Below are 24170 nucleotides of genomic sequence, written 5' to 3' on the forward strand. Positions count from 1 at the left end.
GGTGTCTTCACTGTGGCATTGTGGTTAGGCTGCTGAATCAGGGCCTAGGAGCCCAGGGTTCAAATCCCCATTCAGGCACAAAAGGTCAACCTTGGGCCAGTCACCACCTCACAGGGTCATTGTGAGGATAATACAAAGGGAAAAGTTGTGTGCATCACCATTCAGCTCCTTGTAGGGAAGGCGGGGTACTAATTTAATATTGGGGGGGGGAGGACACTCTGATAATGCCTCTTGCTTGCCTAGATGGGGAATAGAGAGCAGTGTGCAAGCTTGCGTAGAAACTGGACAAAGGTAAAATTTGCATTTGTGCCTCCGCCCCTTTTGTATCTGGCCCCTCCCATCACAGGCATGAGGTCCCCAGAAGGAAATGAGGTCCTCAGGCTGAGCAGTTTTCATCAGTGTGGTACAACTTTAGTTCCTCTAGAAATATGAATACTTCCTCACTTTCATTTATTTGTTCTACTTACATTCTGGATAGCTCAGATGGTTTGTGGTGCTGGTAATGCCAAGGTTGCAGGTTTGATTGTATATTCCTGCATTGCAGGGGGTTGGACTAGAATCAGGCATGGTCAAACTTGGCCCTCCAGATGTTTGGGGACTACAATTCCCATCATCCCTGACCACTGGTCCAGTAAGCTAGGGATGGTGGGAGTTGTAGTCCCAAAATATCTGGAGGGCCAAGTTTGGCCATGCCTGGACTAGATGATCCATAGGGTAATTAATAATATTTATAGCCCACCATCTGGCTCAGTTTCTCCAGCCACTCTGGGTGGCTCTCAACAGAATATTAAAAACACAATAAAACATCAAACATTAAAAACAGAGTCCCTTCCAACTCTACAATTCTATGAATCCACCTTTTCCTCCGAGGAAGCTCCAGGTGGCATAATTAGTTCTCCTCGTTTTATCACAACAGCCCTACAAGGGCAGGTTAGGCTGAGAGGCAGCAGGTGGCCCCAGGTCACCTAGTGAGCTTCGTGGCCAAGTGGAGGATTTGAACCCAGCTCCGAGTCCGCCACTGTATCCGTTATATACCACACTGACTTACACCACTACACCACAATTTTATCACTTTTTTCCCTGGAGAGATTCATGGACTTCAGTTCATTCTTTTGACACAGCTGAATTGACAATAGGGTGATATATATACTGTATATCTTGTGCCTTTAGTATCGCTTCCAGGTACTTATAATAATGTAAGAAGAGCCTGCTGGATCAGGCCACTGGCCCATCTAGTCCAGCATCCTGTTCTCAGAGTGGCCAAGCAGAAGACTAAATGGGGAACCCATAGAGAGGGTTCAAGCACAAAAACACCTTGTTCCTGCTGTTGTCTCCAGCACCTGGTCTTCAGAAGCATTGCTGCAGAGCCAGAAGAGAGCCATCATGGCTGGAATCAATAACCTCTCCTCCCTGTCTATCTCATATTTAAAGCCCTCCAAATTGGTAGCCATTGCTGCCTCCTGTTGAAGAGAAATCCATAGCTTAACTGTGAGCTCTGTAAAGAAGGATTTTCTTTTATCTTAACCAGGGTGGGATCTACGCACATATATAAAAAAAAAACCACGCTGGGAAAATGCTTTTAAAAAGAAGTTTTTAAAAATACATTGAATTTTGCATAGCTCATTGTCACCCCTCTAGTGTCACATTTGTATACTTTACAACACATTTAAAACATTTCATTTGCAGCTGCGTAGATGAGTCCCACATTATGTATTTGCTCAACGCAACTGCAATACCGTGGCTGGTTGCATTTTCTTTTTTGCAGTATAATATTGTTTGTAGGGTCCCTCACCTTCTCTTACAAATTCACGCACACACACACACATTTTAAAAAAAGATGCAGATCATCCGAAAAGTACACAAAAACACAACCTCAGGGAAACAGAGATGTAGGGCCCAGGATTGCAACACATTTAGTTGGAAAGCGGGGTGGGGGCGGGGCGTGGAATGACACAACAGAGCGAGCCCTTAGGTGTCTCCCTGCCCTGTTGCTCAAGCAGATGCGGGGAACTGTTTCCCCTTCTGGTGGTTCCTCCTCTTTCTAGGGAAATCTGGGTCCCACAGTGATGCTGCTGTTTGTTAGGCTCCCAGAATCCACGCCAACCACTCCGTGTTCAAAATAGATGTAACGGACTCCAGTGGGGTAGTTATGGAATGTATACGAGCCCTAGAGAGGAAAGAGGGGAAGGAATGGTTAGGAGTCAGTTCAACAAAAGGAAGAGGAAAGAACTGTCGTTTTCACGAACCGTTTACTCAAGGCCCACATCCAGAGGCAATTTGATGCCTTTTTTTGCTAACCTCTCTCCATTCACTCTCTCCGGGCTCACTTATGACCAACTCTTCAGCGCGACATTCGCAGAGGACTTCAGAATCGGCAGACAACAGTTTCATGTGCAGAGTGTAGTTGTAGGGGTCCTCGTCAAGGACGTCGCACCTATTTTGGGGCACAAAACAACACAGGAGCGATTTCTAAGGAGGAACCAGTCCCGCAGAAAAGAGCTGATCGCATTCAGACAATTTGCAGTCGTCTGCTTATTTATTTAGGGTATCTGTGTCCTGCTTTTCATCCAAAAAAAAGCCCCCAGACCACCTTATACACAACTCAAACAAGACCGCCCCTACTCGCAGGCTTGCAACCTGCACCACACACAAGAGAGAGAAAGGACAGGGAGGCAAAAGGAAAATCAAAACATGGGGACCAATTTCTAAACAGTTGTACCTGCAGGGACCATCTGGTACAATTCAGGGGGAGAAGGTGAAGCCCTGAGATCTTCGAAGCCATGAGGTCTAGGAACTTGTTGCTTCCAAATTGAAGCTGAGTTTGGCTATCTGTTGCATTCCTCACTTTGCCCAGAAACCCCAACGGTAAGGGTTCGTTTTGCTTCCGCTATCAAGGAGGGCTACCAAGCCTGCAACTCCTGGTTTCGTCGGCTGCAGCACTCACCAGTCTTTCACAACAATATCGGGCTTGACTTCGTCCATCAGCTCATCCCAGTAGCCATGATCCTTTAAGACGATGAGCTGGCTTTTGGGTCTGGGCCTGAAACAGAGATCAAAGAGCCAAAATCACCATCACCCACATGGACCCATTGACATTGGGTTGGAGAGCACGGGTGGGAAATCTCAGGCCCCAGCGCCAACTGCAGCCCTCCAAACCTCTCTGTCTGGCCCTTGGGTCTACCCCAGGCTGCACCCCCTTCCCGGCCCCACACCCTACTGGCTTTGACAAACTCAACGTCCCAGCTCAGAAGCTTTTACCCTCCACAAAAGCATGCAAGGTTTCAACTCCGCATAGCAAACTCCCACTGGACAAATAAGTATACACATGCCGCCGCCACTGCCCCAAATTCATTTGATTGGGAATGTGCTCCTTACCCGCTAAATGCACCAAAGCACCATGTCCCATCCTCAAAGGGAGAGTTGTCCCTTGATAGCTTCCCTACATCCCAGGCCTCTACTTGATCTGGCTCAATTTGCCAGGAGTTCAGGCCCGCTGTGGAGAATCCAGAAAGAAAAGGACAGTGAAAGGAAAGGCTTTTTGCTTTGTGTCCCCCACCAGGGGAAGCAGCAAAGACCTCAAATCCTGGAGCAACCTCCACATGGAGATTTGAATCAAAGCCTCGTCTGCTTGAGGAACACCAGAAGCCACCTTCTACTGACTTCTACTGAGACAGATCCTTGGGTCCATCCTTCCACTGGCTGGCAGTGACTCTCCAAGGTTTCAGGGAAGGGACAGAGATGCCAGGGATTGAACCTCGACCCTCTTCTTGGATGGAAAATGGATACTCAGCCGCTCAGCTACAGCACTTCTCTTAAGACATAAGGACCCTGGTAGCTGCGTTATACCGAGTCAGACAGCTCCAAGGTCCAGCCACTTTTGATTGACGGAATTTGTGTGGAGAGGGTAACAACGTTTAGATTTCTAGGCATTGAGTTACAGGAGGATCTGTCCTGGAGTGTTAATACAAGGGGGCTTGTGAAGAAGGCGCAGCAGAGACTGTATTTTTTGAGAATTTTAAGGAAAAACCATCTTCCACAAAAGCTGCTGCTTGCCTTCTATCACTGTGCCATACAGAGCGTGCTTACGTACGGTTTATGTGTGTGGTACGGAAGCTGTACTTCTCAGGATAGAGCAGGGCTGTGCAGAATTATTAAAACAGCAGAGAGCATTATTGGCTGCTCACTCTCCACCTTAGAACAAATCTACACCACCAGGTGCCATAGAAAAGCACTAGACCAGGCATGTCAAACATGCGGCCCTCCAGATGTTTTGGACTACAATTCCCATCTTCCCCAACCACTGGTCCTGCTAGCTAGGGATCATGGGAGTTGTAGGCCAAAACATCTGGAGGGCCGCATGTTTGACATGCCTGCACTAGACATATCAAGAGATCCAGCGCACCCTGGTCACCATTTCTTTGAGCTCCTGCCATCGGGACGGAGATATAGAACAATGCAGGCAAGAACGAGCCGTCTCAGGAACAGTTTCTTCTCTAGAGTTTCCATTTTGGCCTTAAATGGAAAGTCTGGACTTTGAAGTCATCTTATTTTACTTGTTATTTTGTATCGTATTTACTGTTTTTAATTAGGTTTTGTAATTTTGGATTATGCGGAATGCTTTATCTGAGTGGATGTAGCAACCGAGTAATTTCGTTGTTCCCGCAAGGGGACAATGACAATAAAGATATCTTATCTTATCTCATCCATCGAGTTCAGTATTGCCTGCACTGACGGGCAGGGGCTCTCCAGAGTTTCAAGGAAGGGGACGTTCTCAGCCTCACCTGAGATACATACAGATATTGAACTTGGGACTTTCTGCACTCCCTAAACATGCACACTGTCTCCAGATAAAGGTAATCAATCACCCGGGGCAACCAAAACTATCTCCGTCCCAGATATTCATAGCTCCTGTATGCATAAGAATAGGGACGCAGGTGTCACTGTGGTCTAAACCACTGAGCCCCTTGGGCTTGCCAATCAGAAGGTCGGCAGTTAGAATCCCCGTGATGAAGTGAGCTCCTGTTGCTCTGTCCCAGCTCCTGCCAACCTAGCAGTTCAAAAGCTCACCAGTGCAAGTAGATAAATAGGTACCACTGTGGTAGGAAGGTAAACAGTGTTTCTGTGCGCTCTGGTTTCCGTCACGGTGTTCTGTTGTGCCAGAAGCGGTTTAGTCCTGCTGGCCACATGACCCGGAAAGCTGTCTGTGGACAAACGCAGGCTCCCTCAGCCTGAAAGTGAGATGAGCACTGCAACCCCATAGTCACCTTTGACTGGATGTAACCGGCCAGGGATCCTTTACCTTTACAGTCATACCTCGGGTTGCGTTCGCTGCGGGTTGCGTATTTTCAGGTTAAGTACTCGGTGGACCCGGAAGTGTTTACTTCCGGGTTGTGCCATGCGCTAAAGCGCCGCTCGGGTTGAGTGCTTTTCAGGGTGCGAACGGATTGTGTACTCAACCCGAGTTACCGCTGTACCTTACCTTAGTAGAAGAGCCTGCTGAATCAGGCCGATGGGCCACCTAGTACAGCATCCTTTCCTCACAGAGCTTGCCTGTGGGAAGCCTTCAAGCGGGGTTCAAGCACAAGAGCATTATACCCTCCTGTGGTTTCCAGCAGCAACTGGCATTCAGAAGCATCGCTGCCTCCAGCTGTGGAGACAGAGCATAGCCCCTGTGGCTAGCAGCCATCGATAGCCCTCTCTCTTCCATGAATTTGCCTAATCCTCTTTTAAATCATATAGGCTGCTGGCCGTCGCTGCCTCTTGTGGCAGAGAGTTCCATAGTTTGACTGTGCGCTGCACAAGCTAGTGCTGCCTTTGACCTTCCCTAAACCTTCTAACATTCAGTTTCACCAGTTCTAAAGTAACAAGAGGGGGGAGGGGCTTTTCTCTATCCCCTTTCTCTATTCCATGCACAATTTTATAAACCTCTCTCATGGAGCCTCTTCTTTGCCTTTTCTGATAAAGCAAGGCTTCCCAAACTTGGGACTCCAGCTGTTTTTGGACTACAACTCCCATCATCCCTAGCCTAGAGGGGATGATGGGAACTGTAGTGCGGAAGCAGCTGGAGACCCAAGTTTGAGAAACACTGCTCTAAACTAAAAAAAGGCCCAAGCGTGGCACCCTTTCTCAATCAGTTTGGCTGCCCAGTTCTGAATCTTTCTCATCTCTGCAACATCCGTTTTGAGATGAGGTGCTAAAGATTTATGGTTTACGGGAGAAGTCTGGAAGAAGTTCTTCCTCCCCACCTTCACCGCAGGGATTCCTGATGAGGTTCTTCTTTATTCTGCAGAGAAAGTAGAAAGTCTTCCAGTCAGGGAGAGCGCCAACCAACACACCAAGCGGGTAGCCGGCCTGCTCACACTTCTCTTTCCATCCCGTGCTCAGAGTGTCCACCATGTCTCGCCACCGGGAGCAAACCAGACGGCAACTGCGAAGGAGGAACCAGGAAGGGAGCCGAAGGAAGATCTCCAGCAGCATCTCCTTGGGAAGGTCCTCAATATTCACCATCTTCCTTCGAGGAGGGCCCACAAGGCAGGGGAAGAAATGGAAAAGAAAGCATCTCAAACTCTGGGATTCGCTCCCGCTAGAAGCAACGGCGACCGCCGAGTCGGATGGCTTTAAAAGAGGATTGGCAGAGATGGCAAGAAGATAAAGTCCCCACCAGAGAAGAATGGCAGGTCCAGTTGATGGACTATGCCGAAATCACCAAAATGGCCGGAAGAGTCAGAAATCAGGAAGACCAAAATTTTAATAAGGAATTTGGGGGGGGGGATTATAACTTATCTTAAAAACCACTGTAAAGTTACAGTCGTTTGTAGGATTGGAATATCACTTGTAGTTTAATGGTGAATTTTGTACACAATGGAGAGGTAAAAGATTTTGGATTATCATAAAAGATGCTGGAGGAAATGATTAACAATAGGAGCCACAAATCCCAACAAAAGCATCCATGACAGATGGCCATCTAAGCTCTGCTTAAAAACCTCCAAGGAAGGAGAGTCCACAGCCTCCCAAGGGAGACCATTCCACTGTTGGTGGCCATCACTGCTTCTCATGTTCTTATCATGGGAGAAGTTCCTTCTTTACCTGCTCAGAGGCACTGTGGCCACTTGTGCTCTTGGAGACTGTTTCTGATGCTGGCGCTTATTACTGACTTATACTAGACGAAATTAAAAGACACCTGCTTCTTGGGAGAAAAGCAATGACAAACCTAGACAGAATCTTTAAAAGCAGAGACATTACCTTGCCTACAAAGGTCCGTATAGTTAAAGCTATGGTTTTCCCAGTAGTGATTTATGGAAGTGAGAGCTGGACCATAAAGAAGGCTGATCGCCGAAGAATTGATGCTTTTGAATTATGGTGCTGGAGGAGACTCTTGAGAGTCCCATGGACTGCAAGAAGATCAAACCTCTCCATTCTGAAGAAAATCAGCCCTGAGCGCTCACTGGAAGGACAGATCGTGAAGCTGAGGCTCCAATACTTTGGCCACCTCATGAGAAGAGAAGAAGCCTTGGAAAAGACCCTGATGTTGGGAAAGATTGAGGGCACTAGGAGAAGGGGACAATAGAGGACAAGATGGTTGGACAGTGTTCTCGAAGCTACGAACATGAGTCTGACCAAACTGCGGGAGGCAGTGGAAGACAGGAGTGCCTGGCGTGCTATGGTCCACGGGGTCACAAAGAGTCGGACACGACTAAACAACTAAACAACAACATACCGTACTAAATACTTATTTACAGCTTGCCCTCGGAAATGCAAGCTTGCTTACTTAGAGATGATAAGAATATCTTTTTTGTTGGCTCCCCCCTCCAAAAGTGCTTTATTATTATTACTGTATTGCAAATTTATTTGTTTGTTTGTTTTCGAATTAACATTTTACACTCACATATCCAACATACAACATAAAAACAAAATTCCAAGGAATCTCCTGGACTTCCCTCCTCCCCTTTGTGGGTCTTATTGTTAGTCATTTCCTCCTGCATCTTTTAAAATAATCCAGATCTTTTACAGCTCTGTTATATCCAAAATTCACCATTAAACTACAAGCGTTATTCCACTCCTACTAATGCTTTTAAACTGTTTACTATGGTTTTTAAGATAAATTATAATTTTTCCCCATTTCTTATTTAAAAAATAAATAAAAGTGTTGTTAATTAAACCCTCCCACGGATCTACCCCAACACACACACCCGCCCTCCAGCTCATGGTACCTGGAAGCCCCACCTCACCTCCAGGGGAAAAAAGAGTCGTCTCTGTGCGGTTCTGCGCCCAGAAGACAAGGAGGAAGTGAGACTGCTCTGATATCGGATAACGCCATCCAATCTCCGCCCCGAGGAGGGGAATCCTGGCTCTTTTGCATCCGATGACGCCCCTTCGACGTCAGCTGGCTCCTTCCAAAGGAACCCCGTCCCTCCCCTCCCGCTTTAAACGTTTAATAGCTTAAGGCGCCTCCAGATGCAAAGTGCAGAGGCGCGCGCAACGCTTCGGTTCCGAGCTGATTCTGACCACCAGGGCTTCTTTTAGTCCGGGGCGGGGCGACAGGAGAGGCTTGTCATATTATGCAAGCCTCAAGCCTTTCTTGAGGATCCCTCCTTGGACATGTGCATGGATTTTTTGGAAGCTACAGTATTTATAATAGCGCTTAAAAAAACAAAACAAAACCGGGGCTCTCCATCCTAACAGCTAAGGCTGTATAGGGTCCTCCTGCAACCGTTGTCAGCCAACTTGAGCTCAGGCAGATAGACTTCCTTCCCAGAAAACTCAGGGAAAAGTGGGCTTGGGAATTGCAGTTGCTCTTTGGAGAAGATCCTCTGCCCTCGACTGGCGCGCGCTCAACTCGAGAGGCGCGTCATCGTGCGCAAAGGAGCCCGGACTGGGAATCCCCTGCTCGCCCTGCCTACAAGGCGTGGTGCTGCCTTGGGGGACCCGCCCCAGAGGCTTTTGTCCTGCCCACTCCACCATGTTCACATTCGGTTTCCTTTTCCTGCAAGGCCGTGGAGTGTCTTGGAGGTACCGCGTGGCTCCTGCGCATTTTCCAGCCCCTGTAAGCCTGTTATTTTTTTGGAGGGAGGGGACGTTCAGGACAGGCAAGAGGTGCCTTAGTCTGAGGCAGGATCTGCAGAAGTGGAGTCTGCGAGGTTCAGTTTGTATTGGGGGGGGGGGGTCCGCCCTCTCCTGCTCTCCGGACCTGTTTGCAGTATAAGTGATGGCATGGCCTCTGAACATGTGCAGAGCGACCCCTCTTTCTTTTCTTCCCTCTAAGTTCGTAGTTTCCCCCCCCCCACCCAGGGTTTCAGAAACGTGTGAACTTGAGATGGGAGTCCCTCCCCTCGCTATGAAGTGTTGCCACCTGCATGGAGTACAGTAATTGTGTCTTGGGGTCCGTGGGGATGCTCAGAAGTAAATTTATTGGCCTATCCAAAGGATCCCTGTTAGACCCATAGCCAGAGAAGGGGGGGTACTAACATGTCAATACAGAACAGTGAAATGCAATACTGTACTTAGTACAGTAATGGGCTACTCGGAATAGTAAAGGTAAAGGTAAAGGGACCCCTGACCATTAGGTCCAGTCGTGACCGACTCTGGGGTTGCGGCGCTCATCTCACTTTACTGGCCAAGGGCGCCGGCGTACAGCTTCCAGCAGGGTGGATTTGATTTAAATCAAACTGAATCAGTTTGATTTAAATCACGATTTAAATCACTAGTCAGTAAAGCTTGATTTAAATCATAGTTTTCTACATAAAGACTAATTCTTGCTGGTATAACTTTAATATGCAAGTAGATGAAGATTTTTAGAATAACAACTTTGCCAGGAGGTGATGGGACCAGTGACCAGTGACCATTGAAATGAATGGACCTAAGTTAGCCAGGTTCATTCATTTTAATGGGCCGTCTCTGAGGGTAACTGATGTTGGATACAGCCCGATAATAACCCTGCTTAAATTAACATTTTAATGGGGGTGGGGTTTTTGTGGGTGGGGCTTATTTAAATTGTTTCTAAATGTACTGTATGTTAATTTTGGATTTTTGGATTTCATTTCATTTCACTTTTAATTTGTTTCCCACCTTTCTGAAGAAACGACAAAAGTTTGTGGACCTTATAACAGTCTGATCCAATCCAATATTATGACATACAAAAGTTACAAATAAAGCCTTGGCATACCTTCTTTTGCATGTCATGCATCTATCTCTATATTGGTTTCACTTTTTAAGTTGCATTACTGAAATAAATGCACTTTTCAACGATATTCTAATTTTGCGGGTTTCACCTGTAGTAGTGCACAATGAAATTTAAATATCAGCAAATAAGAATTAAGCACAAATTCACTCTTGACCATTACAATAAACGGTTTCTAAACTATAATCAATAACAATAACAGCAAGTCACAGTGCACAAAATAACACAATACAAATTGAGAAGCAAAGACACAAGATTTATAATAAATAAATATATATTTTTTAATATCCCTGAACTCCTCTCTTCCCAGCTGCTTCTGCATGGTCTGGGGAAGACTCCACCTAGGTCTGGAGGGTGGGCCAGGGCTGGTAGAAAAAGCCATTGCCTGATGGCCAGCAAAAAATGCCGAAGGAAAGCTAAGAATGAATGGGGGCAACTGATAGATGTGGATGGAGCACAGAATGCTTAACTGGCTCTTGGGGCAGGGAAAGAAACCAGGGGGGAGAAGCAGGAAAAAGGAATGAAGCACCTGGCTACAACATTTTGTTGCAGCATTCCCCTTTACAGCTATTTCCCACTGCTGCTGTTATTGTGGCGTTTCTCTCTCATTCTCATCCTCTTATGGTTCTTCCCTGGAAGCAGCCGAAAGACCACTCTGAAGAAAGATGCTGACTATAGGGGACTTGCCTGAACATGTCCTGCTGGAGGTGCTAGCCTGGGTACCAGCAAGGAACCTGCTTTGCAACTGCCGGCTGGTTTGCTCCAAGTGGCGACGCCTGGTGGACAACCCTGAGCTGTGGAAGATCAAGTTCCAGCGAAAGAGTGGACCTGAGACCCAGGAGTCGAAGGCCTTCTTCATTTACTCCCACAGGGAGAAGAACTTAATCAAGAATCCTTGCGGCAAAGGTGCATCCCTGTTCAGCTGGGGGGTGGAGGGGGTTATTGCTTGGTTTCTGTTCATTGTTTTTGTTATGTATTTTGTGTTCGGGACCCAGGTGGCACTGTGGGTTAAACCACTGAGCCTAGGGCTTGCTGATCAGAAGGTCAGCGGTTCGAATCCCTGTGACGGGGTGAGCTCCCGTTGCTTGGTCCCAGCTTCTGCCAACCTAGCAGTTCAAAAGCACGTCAAAGTGCAAGTAGATAAATAGGGACCGCTACAGCGGGAAGGTAAACGGTGTTTCCGTGTGCTGCTCTGGTTCGCCAGAAGTGGCTTTGTCATGCTGGCCACATGACCTGGAAGCCAATAATGCGAGATGAGCGCGCAACCCCAGAGTCGGTCACGACTGGACCTAATGGTCAGGGGTCCCTTTACCTTGCATTTTTACATCCCCAAGATCTACAGATGAAGGGCAGTACCCTGTATACAAATTTAATAAATAAGGAAAGGGAAATGGCCACAGTCCAACAAATGATTTGCGTGACCCTTTTGGAAGGCACTTTGCTGCGAATGACGGGGAACAGGGCTGGGCAATGCTGGGCTTTCGACATCACAGTGCACCGTCAGCCAAACATCGTGGTTTGGCGATATACCGCAATGTTGAAAAAAGCTGCATCGGCCCCAGCTGGCGAGGTGCCCGGTGGAAACATCACAGAGCTCATTGCGGGAGCTGAGGCATTTTCAGTCCAGCGCCTTGCGGGCTGGGGCCAATACAGCTGGCCCTGACCTGCTGCTCAGCTGGAGGGCGGAGATGCTCCTTCCCGCAGCAGAGCCAGCTCTGAGGCCCCTTGGCCTGGCTCTGCTGGGGGCGGGAGAACAACTGCCCCCGGTGGAGCCAGCCCTGAGGTCCCTGCCACTCGTGCTGGAGCAGCAAGGACCCAAGCTGCCTCTGCCTTTGCTGGCATTGGGGGCAGGCGAGTTATCTCGCCCGTTCTCCCCCTACTCCTGAAGATCATCCTAGCGGCAATAGCCAAGCATATATGGGACCTGTCAGGCTCTGTGTGCTTGACTGCCTTCGCCTGTGCGGGTGCTCTACCTATTTCCTCTGGGAGGAATGACGCAGCCCACCCTCCTGGGCACAAGGCGTGGGGCATCTTCACCTTGTGGAGAGGGGCCGCTGGCGAGTGCTGGGCCTGCCAGCGGCATCAAAGAGCCCCTAAACCGCCTGGCTGCCTTCCACCGGGAGGGTGAGCTCCGTCTTCCTGGGAGGAAAGGCACAGCACCCCCTCACGGAGGAAGGCAGCCAGGCGGGGTCTGGGCTCTCTCAGCTAGAGAAGGGTTGCACTTTATTTATTTATTTTTTATAATATATTTATTAGGATTTTAAAGACCTTTAAAAAATAGAAAACAGAAAAAGAAAATACAAAACACAAAAAATACAACAATACAATACAAAAAAGAAAAATATAAAAACAAAAAATTCTACCTTATAACCCTCATTGTCAATCTATTGACTTCCTCATTCCTCCTCCTCCTGCGATTCTTTACATATCCCCTGTAGTAAACTCTAAATCTTATATACTTTCTAGTTATTACTTTAATATTATCTTATTTCTATCTCTTTTACATCTTAACCTATTACATTCTATCGAAATCTTTCTTCTTTATTAAGTTATCATCAATTTCTAACATTATTTATTTTACACCATTATCTTACTCTTTATCTCCCTCACTTCCACTATTATCTAATCTATTATATGCTTATTCTTTAAATAAATTTTAAATTTCTTCCAGTCTTCTTCCACTTCTTCTTCACTTCGATCTCGGAGTCTCCCGGTCAGCTCAGACAGTTCCACATATTCTATCAATTTCTTCTGCCATTCATCCACTGTTGGTATTTCTTCATTCTTCCAGTTCTTTGCAAGTAGAATTCTTGCCGCTGTTGTGGCGTACAAAAAGAAAGTAACATCCTTCCTAGGTATATCATCTCCCGTTATCCCAAGTAAGAAGGCCTCTGGTTTTTTAGCAAAGGTGTTTTTCAACACTTTTTTCAGTTCATTATAAATCTTTCCCCAGAAGTTAGAGAAGGGTTGCACTTTAACCGAGCCCCCATCCTGCCACTGGCTCGTGCGAGCCGCTGGTGGGTCGAGGGTTCCGTAAAACAGCTTGGCTCAGACAAGGGCAGCAGCCAAGCAGTTTAAAGAAGCAGAGGAAGGAACAGGCCGTATTGGCACCTCCCTCCTGATTCTCCCTCTGTCGGGACAGAGTACAATGTCAGTTTCACCAGTGGTATATCTGCCTCCAGCTCCCAGCTAGTTTGTTTCTCCCTCGGGGCAATGGAGGCAGAGAGACTCAAGAGCAGTGGTGGTTTCACCAGCAATATACCGCTGAGTGAAGCTGTCATCGCGGTCTGCCCCCACATAACAGCCCTGGGCAATATATCGATATATTGCCCATGCCTAATGGGGAAAGGGTTTAGTGGCAGTCAGTGGACTAGAGGTACTATCCTGTTTCTCCTATTTTAAGACGTCGTCATAAAATAAGCCATAGCAGGATTTTTAAGCATTCAAGGAATATAAGCCATACCCCGAGCATAGCTGCCAAGTTCTCCCTTTTTTTAAGGGAAATTCCCTTATGCTGAATAGGCTTCCTCGCGAGAAAAGGGAAAACTTAGCAGCTATGACCCCGAAAATAAGACATAGTGATAGGCACAGCAGCAATACCGGCCATGGCAGGAGGAGGAGGAAAAATATAAGACATCCCCTGAAAATAAGCCATAGTGTGCTTTTTTTGAGGAAAAATAAATCAGGGTGGATAAAAATCAATGATTTGTATTTTGTTAACATGGATGTTTGTTTAAGCAAATAACATATGCTGTAATGTTATTGTTTCAGTTGAATAAATCTATTTAAATTGTTATTATTAAGGTAATGATTCTTTTTCTCCTTCCTAAGTACAACAGTAAAGTTGTCCAAATATGAATGATTAACCTATTAAACTGGGGGGGGGGGGGAACTAATATGAAAAGTTGTTATTCTAAAAATCTTCATCTACTTGCATATTAAAGTTATACCAGCAAGAATTAGTCTTTATGTAGAAAACTATGATTTAAATCAAGCCTTACTGACTAGTGATTTAAATCATGATTTAAATCAGTTTGATTTAAATCAAATCCACCCTGAAATAAATATAAGACGGTGTCTTATTTTCGGAGAAACACAGTAGGCTATTCCCCTAAATGTTCCTGCTATATTTGAGTATTAAACCCTGACGCCACCTTTCCAAAGCCCAGGAAGCTTCTCCCCAGCTTAGGGAGGGAGCCGAGATGCTGGTGTGTGTGATGTCAGTACGTCATGCCTACAACGTCCCCCCTATTGCCCTCACTGGCCTGTGTGGATCTGTATCCAGGATCTGTATCCTCTCCTTGGTCTGGCTGCTGACTCCTCTGTTGCTTCCACTGACTCAAAAGCCTCTTTCTTCAATGTCCGTCATTTTGGTTTGGTTTTGTTTCTGCAGAGGGCCTGGACTCCTGGGCAATGAGGGTCCCTTCTGAGGGCCACTGGAAAACCGAGGAGCTGTCCGAGGAGGATATGGCAGCCCTCCCTGTGGAAAGTTTCCTCCAGAGGAATTCCTACGCAAAAAAGAAAGACTCCTCCCCACAGTGGGTCAACAAATGCTTTGCTGCATGTGACGGGTGAGGGTCCGTGGATAGCTGCGAGTCCAAAATGACTCCCTGGCTGCAAATCTGGTCCCTCGGGGACACAGTTACCCCATTTGGGACCAGGGAACCCCACACACGTGCCCACCCCCTGTCCCCCAGAAACAGTACTTCTCTCTTGTCGGGATTCGACCTCAGGCTATCCATCAATTGCCATCCATCCACCCAGGCATGTCCAACAGGTAGATCGTGATCTACTGGTAGATCACTGGACGTCTGCGGTAGATCACTGGTAGATCATCGGCTCCCCGCAAAGAAGCTGAACAACTGTGGCTCCCCTTAAAGAAGCTCAACATTTTACCTCCTCCCTGAAAAAAACTCAACAACTTTGATCCAACTACCCCAAAATGGGCCTTCCTCCTTCCTAAAAAAAAGCTCAACAACTTTGACCTGAACCCCAAAAAAGGGGGTGGATAACTGCCAGTTTTTAACTGTGAGTAGATCGCAGTCTCTTGGGAGTTGGCCACCCCTGCTCTAACCACCTTCAGGCATTCTCACAAGATGTTCCTTTCTGCTTCAGGCTCTGCGGCAAGGCTCAGCTCATCATTCTGAAGGACGTTGGGTACTGGGACGAGCTGATCGATGAAGCCAGACCTAACATCGCCGTGAATGAATGGTGGGTTCAGAGCATCCAGTCTTGGTTATGGGTGGGGGCTGCGTGGTCCAAAGGACAGATGGAAAACTTATGGAATATGCAGACATGGCAAAACTTAACGTAAGAATAAGAGATCAAGACAACAAAAGAAGGGAAAGGGTTTCTTGAATATTTACAGATAAATTGTGAACAGGTAAGAACATTGGCAAGGTTATTGTAGTAACCTGCAATTACATAAAATTTGCTCATTTATTCATCTGCTTTAAATATGTATATTTATTTATGTATATACAGTGGTGCCTCGCTTAACGAATGCCCTGCTTAACGAAATTTCCGCTTAACGAAAGGATTTTTCGAGCGGAGGTTGCCTCGCTAGACGAATTCGTTTTATGAAAAATTCGTCTAGCGAATCACAGTTTCCCATAGGAATGCATTGAAATTCAATTAATGCGTTCCTATGGGCAAAAAAAATTCAATGCATTCCTATGGGATTCACTAGACGAATTTTTCGTTATAAGAAAAGACCCGTGGAACGAATTAAATTCGTCTAGCAAGGCACCACTGAATAAATAAGCAAATTAAGTTAATTTGAATATGCAGAAGTTATTTTAAATGAATTTAAGGAACCGCAGGAAGAGGGGGAAGGAAGTCAGGTTTTGAAACGTTAAAATGCTTGTAAAATTAGTGAAATGTAGAAACCTGAAAAGCAGGATCTGGTAGGATTCCAGACAGCTCCAAAGCTGGCAATGTGCTCCAACCCAATGCCTTCAACCTTGGGTCTCCTAGTGTTACTGGACATCAGCTCCCATCATCCCTCACCATTGGTGTGCTGGGGGTGATGGGACTTGTAGTCCAACCACCTAAGGTTATAGAACACTGCTCATCCACTCTGAGCCTTCTCCCCCCCCCCTATAATTTTTCTGTTTTTACATTTTAGAATATTCATTTAAACAACCTTAAAATATCAATGACTTCCCTTCTTCTCTTTCCATGGTTCATTTTGCATAACATAAATCCCTGCATATTTTATATAAACTAAATGGCCTCGGTTCCAGTATACCTGAAGGAGCGTCTCCACCCCCATCGTTCTGCCCAGATACTGAGGTCCAGTACCGAGGGCCTTCTGGCGGTTCCCTCGTTGCGAGAAGCCGAGTTGCAGGGAGCCAGGCAGAGGGCCTTCTCGGTGGTGGCGCCCACCCTGTGGAACGCCCTCCCATCAGACGTCAAAGAGAAAAACAGCTACCAGATTTTTAGAAGACATCTGAAGGCAGCCCTGTTTAGGGAGGCTTTTAATGTTTAAATGATTATTTTATTTCATTTTTCTGTTGGAAGCCGCCCAGAGTGGCTGGGGAAACCCAGCCAGATGGGCGGGGTATAAATAATAAATTATTATTAATTATTATTATTAAACTGAACCATTCAGTTTTCCATTATTGCATCCATCCAAACTTATTTATACTGTTGAATTCATCTTAATCCTGCCAATGTTTTCAAGTGTACACGATTTCACCCCATATATTCAATAAACATTTTCCAATCTTCTTTAAACATATGTTCTTCGTGTTCTCTTATTCTTTATGTTAAGTCCGCAAGCTGCGCATATTCCATCAGTTTAAGTTGCCACTCTTCTTTAGTTGGGACCTTGCTCATTTTTCATTTGGGGGCTAACAAAACACAGGCCGCAGTAGTAGCATACATAACCTTGTTTTGTTAGCACTCTGAGCCCTTTTGCACCTTTGCAGGCCTTGAATTTCCTGAGCAAGCTGTGATCCTCCTTAAACGGCCTGCAGGCAAACATGAATGGCACAGTCAGAGATAGGGATGCTCCTGAGTACCAGCTACTGGAAAGGCAGGATGGGAGAGGGTTCTTGTATTCGGGTCCTGCTTGTGGGTTTCCCATAATGGGCATCTGGTTGGCCACTGTGAGAACAGGATGCTGGACTGGGTGGTCCATTGGCTTGATCCAGCAGGCCCTTCTTACGTTTTGTAGACGCACCAAATAATATATTTGCATACAAACGTAAGACAAGCCCTCCTAGATCAGACCAATGACTCGTCTAGTCCAGCCTCCTGTTCTTGTGCAACTGGTATTCAAACGTATCCCACCTCTTGACAGTGGAGGGAGAACACAGACACCATGGCTGGTAGCTTCAAGAACCACCTCTCTCCATATGAACCTAGCCAGACCCTGAGATCATCTTCCAAGGGCCTCTATCGTGTGTCTCCTTGAGAGGTCCGGAGGGCGGCAACATGAGAACGGGGCCTCCTCTGCAGTGGCTCCGCATCTGTGGAATGCTCTCCCCAGGGAGGTTTGCCTGGCTCCTTCATTGTACACCTTTAGGCAGTAGGCAAAAGCGTTCCTCTTTAAGCAGGCCTTTGGCTGACTGACGCCTGATGTCCTTTTAAAATGTATTGGGTTGTTTTTGTATTTTGATCATGTGTTTTGTGGTTTTATATTGCGATTTTATATTGTAACCACCCTGAGACCTGCAGGTATAGGGCAGTATAAAATTATTATTATTATTATTATTATTATTATTATTATTATTATTATTAGCAGCCTTTGAAAGCTGTATTCATGCATGAAACTGATTGATGTACCTTGCAAAGGGAGATAAGCATACAACCTTTTGCCATTATTGGCTATATTAATTATTATTTATTAGGAGTAACTGTTTTAAAGTTGTACATTCAAGTGCATGGGAATAGATTTGTATCAAAAGGTCTAGGGCTAGGCTACCTTGATTTTTTTATCTGGAGGTTATCGGTCACGAAATGTATACTCATGGTTTGGTGTTGAGTGTTCAAACCATGCCTAGTTTGGTTTCTGCCCAAACTGATGTTTTTTCTTCCCCCCCCCCCCAAAAAAAACAGCTATTATTGTCCCCCTGGCAGCCGCTATCAACTTAGCGTGAAGCTGTTGGCCGCAGACTTTCAGCTCCTCCAGATCTTCCATTCAGAAGGGCACGGTTCGGAAGCTCCACGCTGGCGACGGGTCTGTAAGCCCTAGTGGAAAATGCTTGGGGTGGGAAGCAGAAGCAAAGCCTGCTATAGATGGGGGAAAGACTTTCTCGATCTGAGGGCCGCATTCCCTTGTATGTAGGCTTCCGGGGGCCACATTCCAGTGATGGGCGGGAGCAGAGGTTGAAGTGGGCAAGCAGGTGCTTATTCATTTACTTTTATCTAAAGGCGTTTGTGGTCATCACAAAAAGAGAGAGAGCCAGTGTGGTGTTGTAGTTAAGAGTGTCAAGACTATGACCTGGGAGACCAGGGTTCGAATCCCCACTTGGCCATGAAGCTTGATCCCATTCAATGTCTTCTCTAAGCCTAACCTACCTCCCTGGGGATAAAATGAGGTGAGAGTAATATATATACGGAGAAAACATGGTCTATAAAAGTAAGAAATGAATCCATATAAATTTAAAAACCTGTATGTGATATACGCAAAATTATCGATAAAGCAAGTCCAGAGAATCATAGAGTTGGAAGGGACCGCGGGGGGTCATCTAGTCCAACCCCCCTGCAATGCAGGGATATTTTGCCCAACGGGGGGCTTGAACCCACAACTTCGGGATTAAGAGCCCCGAGCTCTACCGACTGAGAAATAAGATGGAAAAAACAAAAGGTACGACATAGGAACGAAATCGGATTACATGCATGTTATAAAACAAAGTTGCACATTAATATATACATGTCTTTGGGTGTCTGTGTAGGTGTGCCTAAAAGTAAAAGGGGGTTAGCTGGGCACTGAAAGAAGAACAGCAAAGGCACCCGATCAACGTCATGGGCAGGGAGTTCCAAAATGTTGGTGGTGCCATGCTAAAAGAAGGAATCCAAGTGCGCAGTGAACATTTGTGCATCCCTTGTAAGCTGGCAGGACATATTGGTTGAGTGGGGGGGGGGGTCAAGGAGATCTCTTACCTCCCTAAAAATTCTTGCAAAGCAGGACTGGTAAGTGGAGTGTCCAGAGGAGAGATCCAAGGGCCAGGCGGAGAGGTCTTGAGAGCCACATTCAACCCAAAGACCCTTACCTTTGAGAGGGGTAGTTTTCCTCCTAGCTCGGCAGCCTTGCCCCGTATTCAGCATCTATCTCTTTCTCTCCTGCCTTCAGATTTCGCATAGGTTTATCGAATGCCAGGCTGGACTCCGCTACATCCTGTTTGAACACCTGGCTGTAAACGGGAATGGCCAGCCGCCCGGGAACAGCGTGAGAGTCACCAGGAGCGGCATCACTCTTGGGCCATTTAATTGGGACGAAGACTTCATCGAGCCCTTTCCTGACTCAGATGATGAAGACGCCGCGAGTGGCAGCGGGTGCAACTGGTGAGGACCCACCCCCCTGTCTTCTTGCAGCCAATCAAGGGGAGGCTCTGCCTGTCATTGGCTCTCCCTTCATCTGTCTTTGTCCGTGGCGCCACCTAGAGGTGGGCTCCCTACCTACTGCCTACCTGTGCCAATGGGCACTGCCAGCCCCCACTGACTCTTAATTCTGCCCTGAGTGGAGCCCACACATCCCCTCTCCTTCTCCAAAATTGGTCCCTGTGCATTGTTCCATTTCAGATAATCAGGGAAGGAACTTAGAGGTGTTATAAGAATTTTAAGGCCTCAAATATAGAATAAATATTCTTAAATGCACACATATCTAAATATATGAACCATGTGCCTGAAATAGTACGGGAGAGCAATCCTGAAGCCATTTTGACTCCCAATGACCTCAGATATTCCTCTGCAGTAAGGGGGGCAAATGGGAAAAACCTCCGCATTGTCTTTTTGCTTACAAATCCTGTCTTAAGGGCGTATTTGTGTATGAATAGGGTGGGCTTGTGACCTGGATTCAGGAACTAAAGTACGGTACTAACCATCGCAAAACGATGGCCAGACTGCCCAGGTAATGCAGTCAGTGACCATTATTAGGTATTCTGGCAGACAGGATTTCTGCTGTAGACCCGTCTTCTTCTCTGATGTATGTATGATTTTGGGGGGGGGGCAGGTCTTGGGCTACAGGGTGGGCAATTTCAAAAGTCTATATAAGGGCTTGTGCACCATTGTTCAGGGTTCTCCACCCTCCTGCGTGTGGTGAATGGGGACCCTGTTGCAGGAGTTTATTTCCTTTAATAAAGATCAGGCTTACTAGCCGCTTTGCTTCTCAATATATACTCTGGTTAGCCCAGGCTTCCTCAAACTCGGCCCTCCAGGTGTTTTGGGACTACAACTCCCATGATCCCTAGCTAGCAGGACCAGTGGTCAGGGATGATGGGAATTGTAGTCTCAAAACATCTGGAGGGCCGAGTTTGAGGAAGCCTGGGTTAGCCTCTGTTATTTTCTCTTACCAATAGGGAACCTTAGAAGGGCTCTGTAATACCCCATAAGTGAAAGGGAGCAGTTGAGCAGTTTATTTTTATAACAGTTGGAAGGGAAAGAACTGGTCAAAGTGATACATTTCCCCAAAGATGTCTGAAGCCAACTCTTAGATGATGCTCCAGTGGTTAGAGTGTGGGACTGGGATCTGAGAGACCAGGAAGTTCACTGGGTGTCTCCCTGGGCCCTGCCTCTCAGCTTCGCAGGGTTGTTGTGGGGATTAAAGGAGGAGGGGTCCACCACCTTGAGCCCCTTGGAGAAAAAGGTGTGGCATAAATGCAATAATTAAATATGTGCACCATCAACAGTACTTGATATTAAGACGCATCAGGGCTCTTTTTCTAAAGAATGGCAACGGTTTATTGACTACTAGTGTCATTCAGCCCGTTTAATAAACGGGCGCTAAAGCATTCAGCCTTTTTTGGCTGCAACGGCGCGTGGGGGGGCCAGTTGGCCCCTCCCACGGCCGCTGCTTCGTCGGGGCGCTCCGCTGAGCACAGCTGGCCAGCGGGAGAGCATGCACGCAAGTGTGCGTTCCAAGTCTCTGTGTCCAATTCCTGTGTCCGTGGGGCACATGCGCAGTAGTGCAAACCCAGGGACACAGGGAATACTGGACGCAGAGACACTTGCACTTTATTATATAGGATTTACAGATGAATTGCAAACAGATGAAAACATTAGCAGGATTATTGTAATAACCTGCAGTTTCATAAGAGTATATATTTAAAGCGACTGGAGTAAATTCATTGACTATATAAATAATAACTGTAGAAGTTTGAAGATGCTAGCAGGATTGAAATAAATCCTACGATGTGGACTTTATAATATAAGATTAAACTGTGAGATATAGATTTGAAAAGGGAAAGCTTGTTGGTGGGATGGAGGGAAGTCATAAGCTCGGCAGAGCGGTAGGGAATGAGATTTGTAGGCGTATGTTGGAAATTATTGTTTATTGTTTAAAGTGAAAATTCAATTTAAAAAATTATATTCAAAGATATTGGGCTTGCTGTGGCTGATGGGAGTTGTAGTTCTGTGACAAGCCAAGGGTTCCCTGCTCCTGTGCTAAATCCGTATCTCTGTCCTCCTTTGCAGATGAGTACTCCGGGACACCTTTCAAGCTTCTAGTCCCTAACTTTGAGGTGATGAACTGCAGCCCTGGGACCAGATGCTGGTCCCATCTGGCCCTCGGGGTTCTCCTCTCACTGGCCCTGCTCTGCCTGCTTCCTTGAGTGCCTTTGCCTGGCAGAATGTGTCCCTGAGCTGTAATAAAGCCTCTAGCTTGCCTGGATGGAGAAACCTACATATACAAACCTCTGGATTGTGCATGGTTTGGATGAAGCCTTCTGTTGCGCCACCCATGTTTTGCCTCAAGCCGCATCTACTGCTGGTTTGTGGCCCCTGGAAAGTTGTCCTGGAGGGAATGAGGACCCCTGCTTTCTCCCTAAATCGAAGGCCTGATTACTGCATTTCCCAATGAAGACATGGGGAGAGTTGCTCTTGTGCTCAGGACCTGCTCAGGGGCTTCCAGTAATGGACTGGTAACTGAGGTGACCAGATTTTTTCAATGAATCCAGGGACACACTTCAACTTCAATGGATTTTGGGGACTTGATTTGTAAATCTAGGAACTCTCCCTGGGAAACGGGGACATCTGGTAACCTTACTCCAGACTTTAACTGCTATGTGACCAGCCAGCCCAAACTCCCAGGGTGACCTTTATAGGTGTGTGCAGATTAAGAGATCAAAGGCGGCTGCTCCACCTGCATGGAAAACACTATGAAACTGAAACTGATTGCTCTTATTTAGGGCCCATAAAGGAGGGTTTCATTCCACCCTGCATGCCGTCCTCCTTTTCCGCAACCAAAGATGACTAGCTCCAGGAGTCATGCTTCTGCGGATCCTAAATCCGACAGAGCCCAACTACAAGGAAAGGAGCGATTAGACGGGTTTACGGCCAGATTTACTGCCTCCCTCGGCTTCCCTTTTAAATCCTGCGTGTTGACAGGTTAATATCTTTCTTTACAAGCTGCTGCAAGGCATAGATGGAGCTGGGTGGAGGAAGCACAGAGAGAAAGGTGGCAATGCATATGTGGAGTGTGTGTGTGTAAGGCTGTCACCAAGCAGCTCTCATTGAAGCTGTAACGTTGCATCACAATCCTGGCTTTGGAATGCAGTCAGAATGCAGGGGAAGTTCTAGGGTAGGGGATCCCAAAGTGGGCAGCAGGATTCTTAGGGGCCAAGAGGCAAGAGGGAATCACTGGTGCGATGGAGGGGTCAATGTCTATCAGACTCTAAAAAGCCCCGATCACTGGATCAAGTTCAACAGCTTAGTTGAGTTCATTAAACTAAATAGTTTTAGCTGGCTTTGGAATAAATATGCCATTCGTGGTTACTGTTTTGGATTGGATTGTCTTATTTTCTTCCTTAGTGGGTCCTGCAAAGCACTATTCTGGGTGGTTTTTTTTATATTTTAGAGCAGCGGGCCCTAGGCATGAGTTTGTGGAACCCAAGGGAGTGCCCCCCACCGAAAAAAATTGGGAACCACACTCCTTACTGAGCCTGCTCTTTTCACTAAAGTGTTTGGGGTTTGTTGCCTAGCTTGAATAGAGAACCAGTGGGACCTAGTGGTTGGAGCAGTACTGGATTCAGGGAAGTGCTATGGGCGGTTCCCCTACACAGGGCGCCTAGCCAAAGGAGCACAAAATATGTGCAGAACAGAAGGCAAGAGGGTGGAGGGCATGAAAATAAGAAATATTTAGGGGTGTGGGCCAAATTTAGTCCTCGCTCAGGGCCGCCATATTACCAAAGTTCTCTCCTGGTTAGAATGTCAGATTAAGACCTGGAGACCAGGGTTCAAATTCCCACTTTGCCAGGGAGCTCAATGGGTGCGACCTTGGGTATGAGGTCATTGCCTTTCCCCAGCCTAACCTACCTCACAGGGTTGTTTGGGGGATTTAAATGAGAAGGGGGAGAACCACGTGTGCCACCTGGTGTTCTTTGAAGGAAAAATAGGGCACCAAATGTAATCATAATGGTGACTGTAGAATCATAAAAGCGCAGAGCTGGAAGGGATCCCCAAGGGTCATCTAGTCCAACGCCCTCCAATGCAGGAATCCCAGCTAAAGCAGCCATGACTGATGGCCATCCAACCTCTGGTTAAAAACCTCCAAAGAAGGAGAGTCCACACCTCCAGAGGAAGACCGTTCCACTCTCAAACAGCTCTTTTTATCAGAAAGTTTTTCCGATTATCAGTGATTGTAATTGTTAAAGCCAGGAATGGTGGGGGCGGTTAAATGAATCCCCCCAAATCCCAAGTCCCCAGCACAGCCTCAAACTACAGTTCAGTGCAGGGGCAGGAGACCCATTTTTCTGTATCAGCATCTACCTTCCACCAGCACATACCCTAGTTGTGGTGGTTAAGATTTGGACTGATCTACCGTAACAAG

General features: G+C 46.7%; 2 protein-coding genes across 7 annotated transcripts; one reads left to right on the forward strand and one right to left on the reverse strand.

Moving 5' to 3' along the window:
* Positions 1 to 839: 839 nt before the first annotated feature.
* LOC118087072 (F-box only protein 44) lies at positions 840 to 8332 on the reverse strand. Of its 2 annotated transcripts, none has more exons than XM_060276251.1 (6): positions 8229 to 8332; positions 6246 to 6511; positions 3376 to 3493; positions 2945 to 3040; positions 2299 to 2434; positions 840 to 2167 (listed from the first exon to the last, which is right to left on the reverse strand). In XM_060276251.1, exons 1-6 carry the CDS (start codon positions 8315 to 8317, stop codon positions 2042 to 2044), a joined length of 831 nt encoding a protein of 276 aa, XP_060132234.1. In that variant the 5' UTR covers positions 8318 to 8332; the 3' UTR covers positions 840 to 2041. The 2 variants fall into 2 exon arrangements, with proteins under 2 accessions (XP_060132234.1, XP_060132235.1); XM_060276252.1 differs by having other exon boundaries at positions 8211 to 8255.
* Positions 8333 to 8951: 619 nt separating this feature from the next.
* Positions 8952 to 23126, forward strand: LOC118077570 (F-box only protein 44). 5 transcript variants are annotated; one of them, XM_060276255.1, is made up of 7 exons: positions 8952 to 9043; positions 10817 to 11083; positions 14571 to 14748; positions 15293 to 15388; positions 18242 to 18362; positions 19479 to 19690; positions 21818 to 23126. In XM_060276255.1, coding segments are annotated over exons 2-7 (849 nt in total). In that variant the 5' UTR covers positions 8952 to 9043; positions 10817 to 10842; the 3' UTR covers positions 21819 to 23126. The 5 variants fall into 5 exon arrangements, with proteins under 5 accessions (XP_060132238.1, XP_060132239.1, XP_060132236.1 ...); XM_060276256.1 differs by having other exon boundaries at positions 10820 to 11083; XM_060276253.1 differs by having other exon boundaries at positions 8958 to 9043; positions 10488 to 11083.
* Positions 23127 to 24170: the final 1044 nt, after the last annotated feature.

Source organism: Zootoca vivipara, chromosome 6 (assembly GCF_963506605.1).
Source record: "Zootoca vivipara chromosome 6, rZooViv1.1, whole genome shotgun sequence".
Taxonomy (NCBI): Eukaryota; Metazoa; Chordata; class Lepidosauria; order Squamata; family Lacertidae; genus Zootoca; species Zootoca vivipara.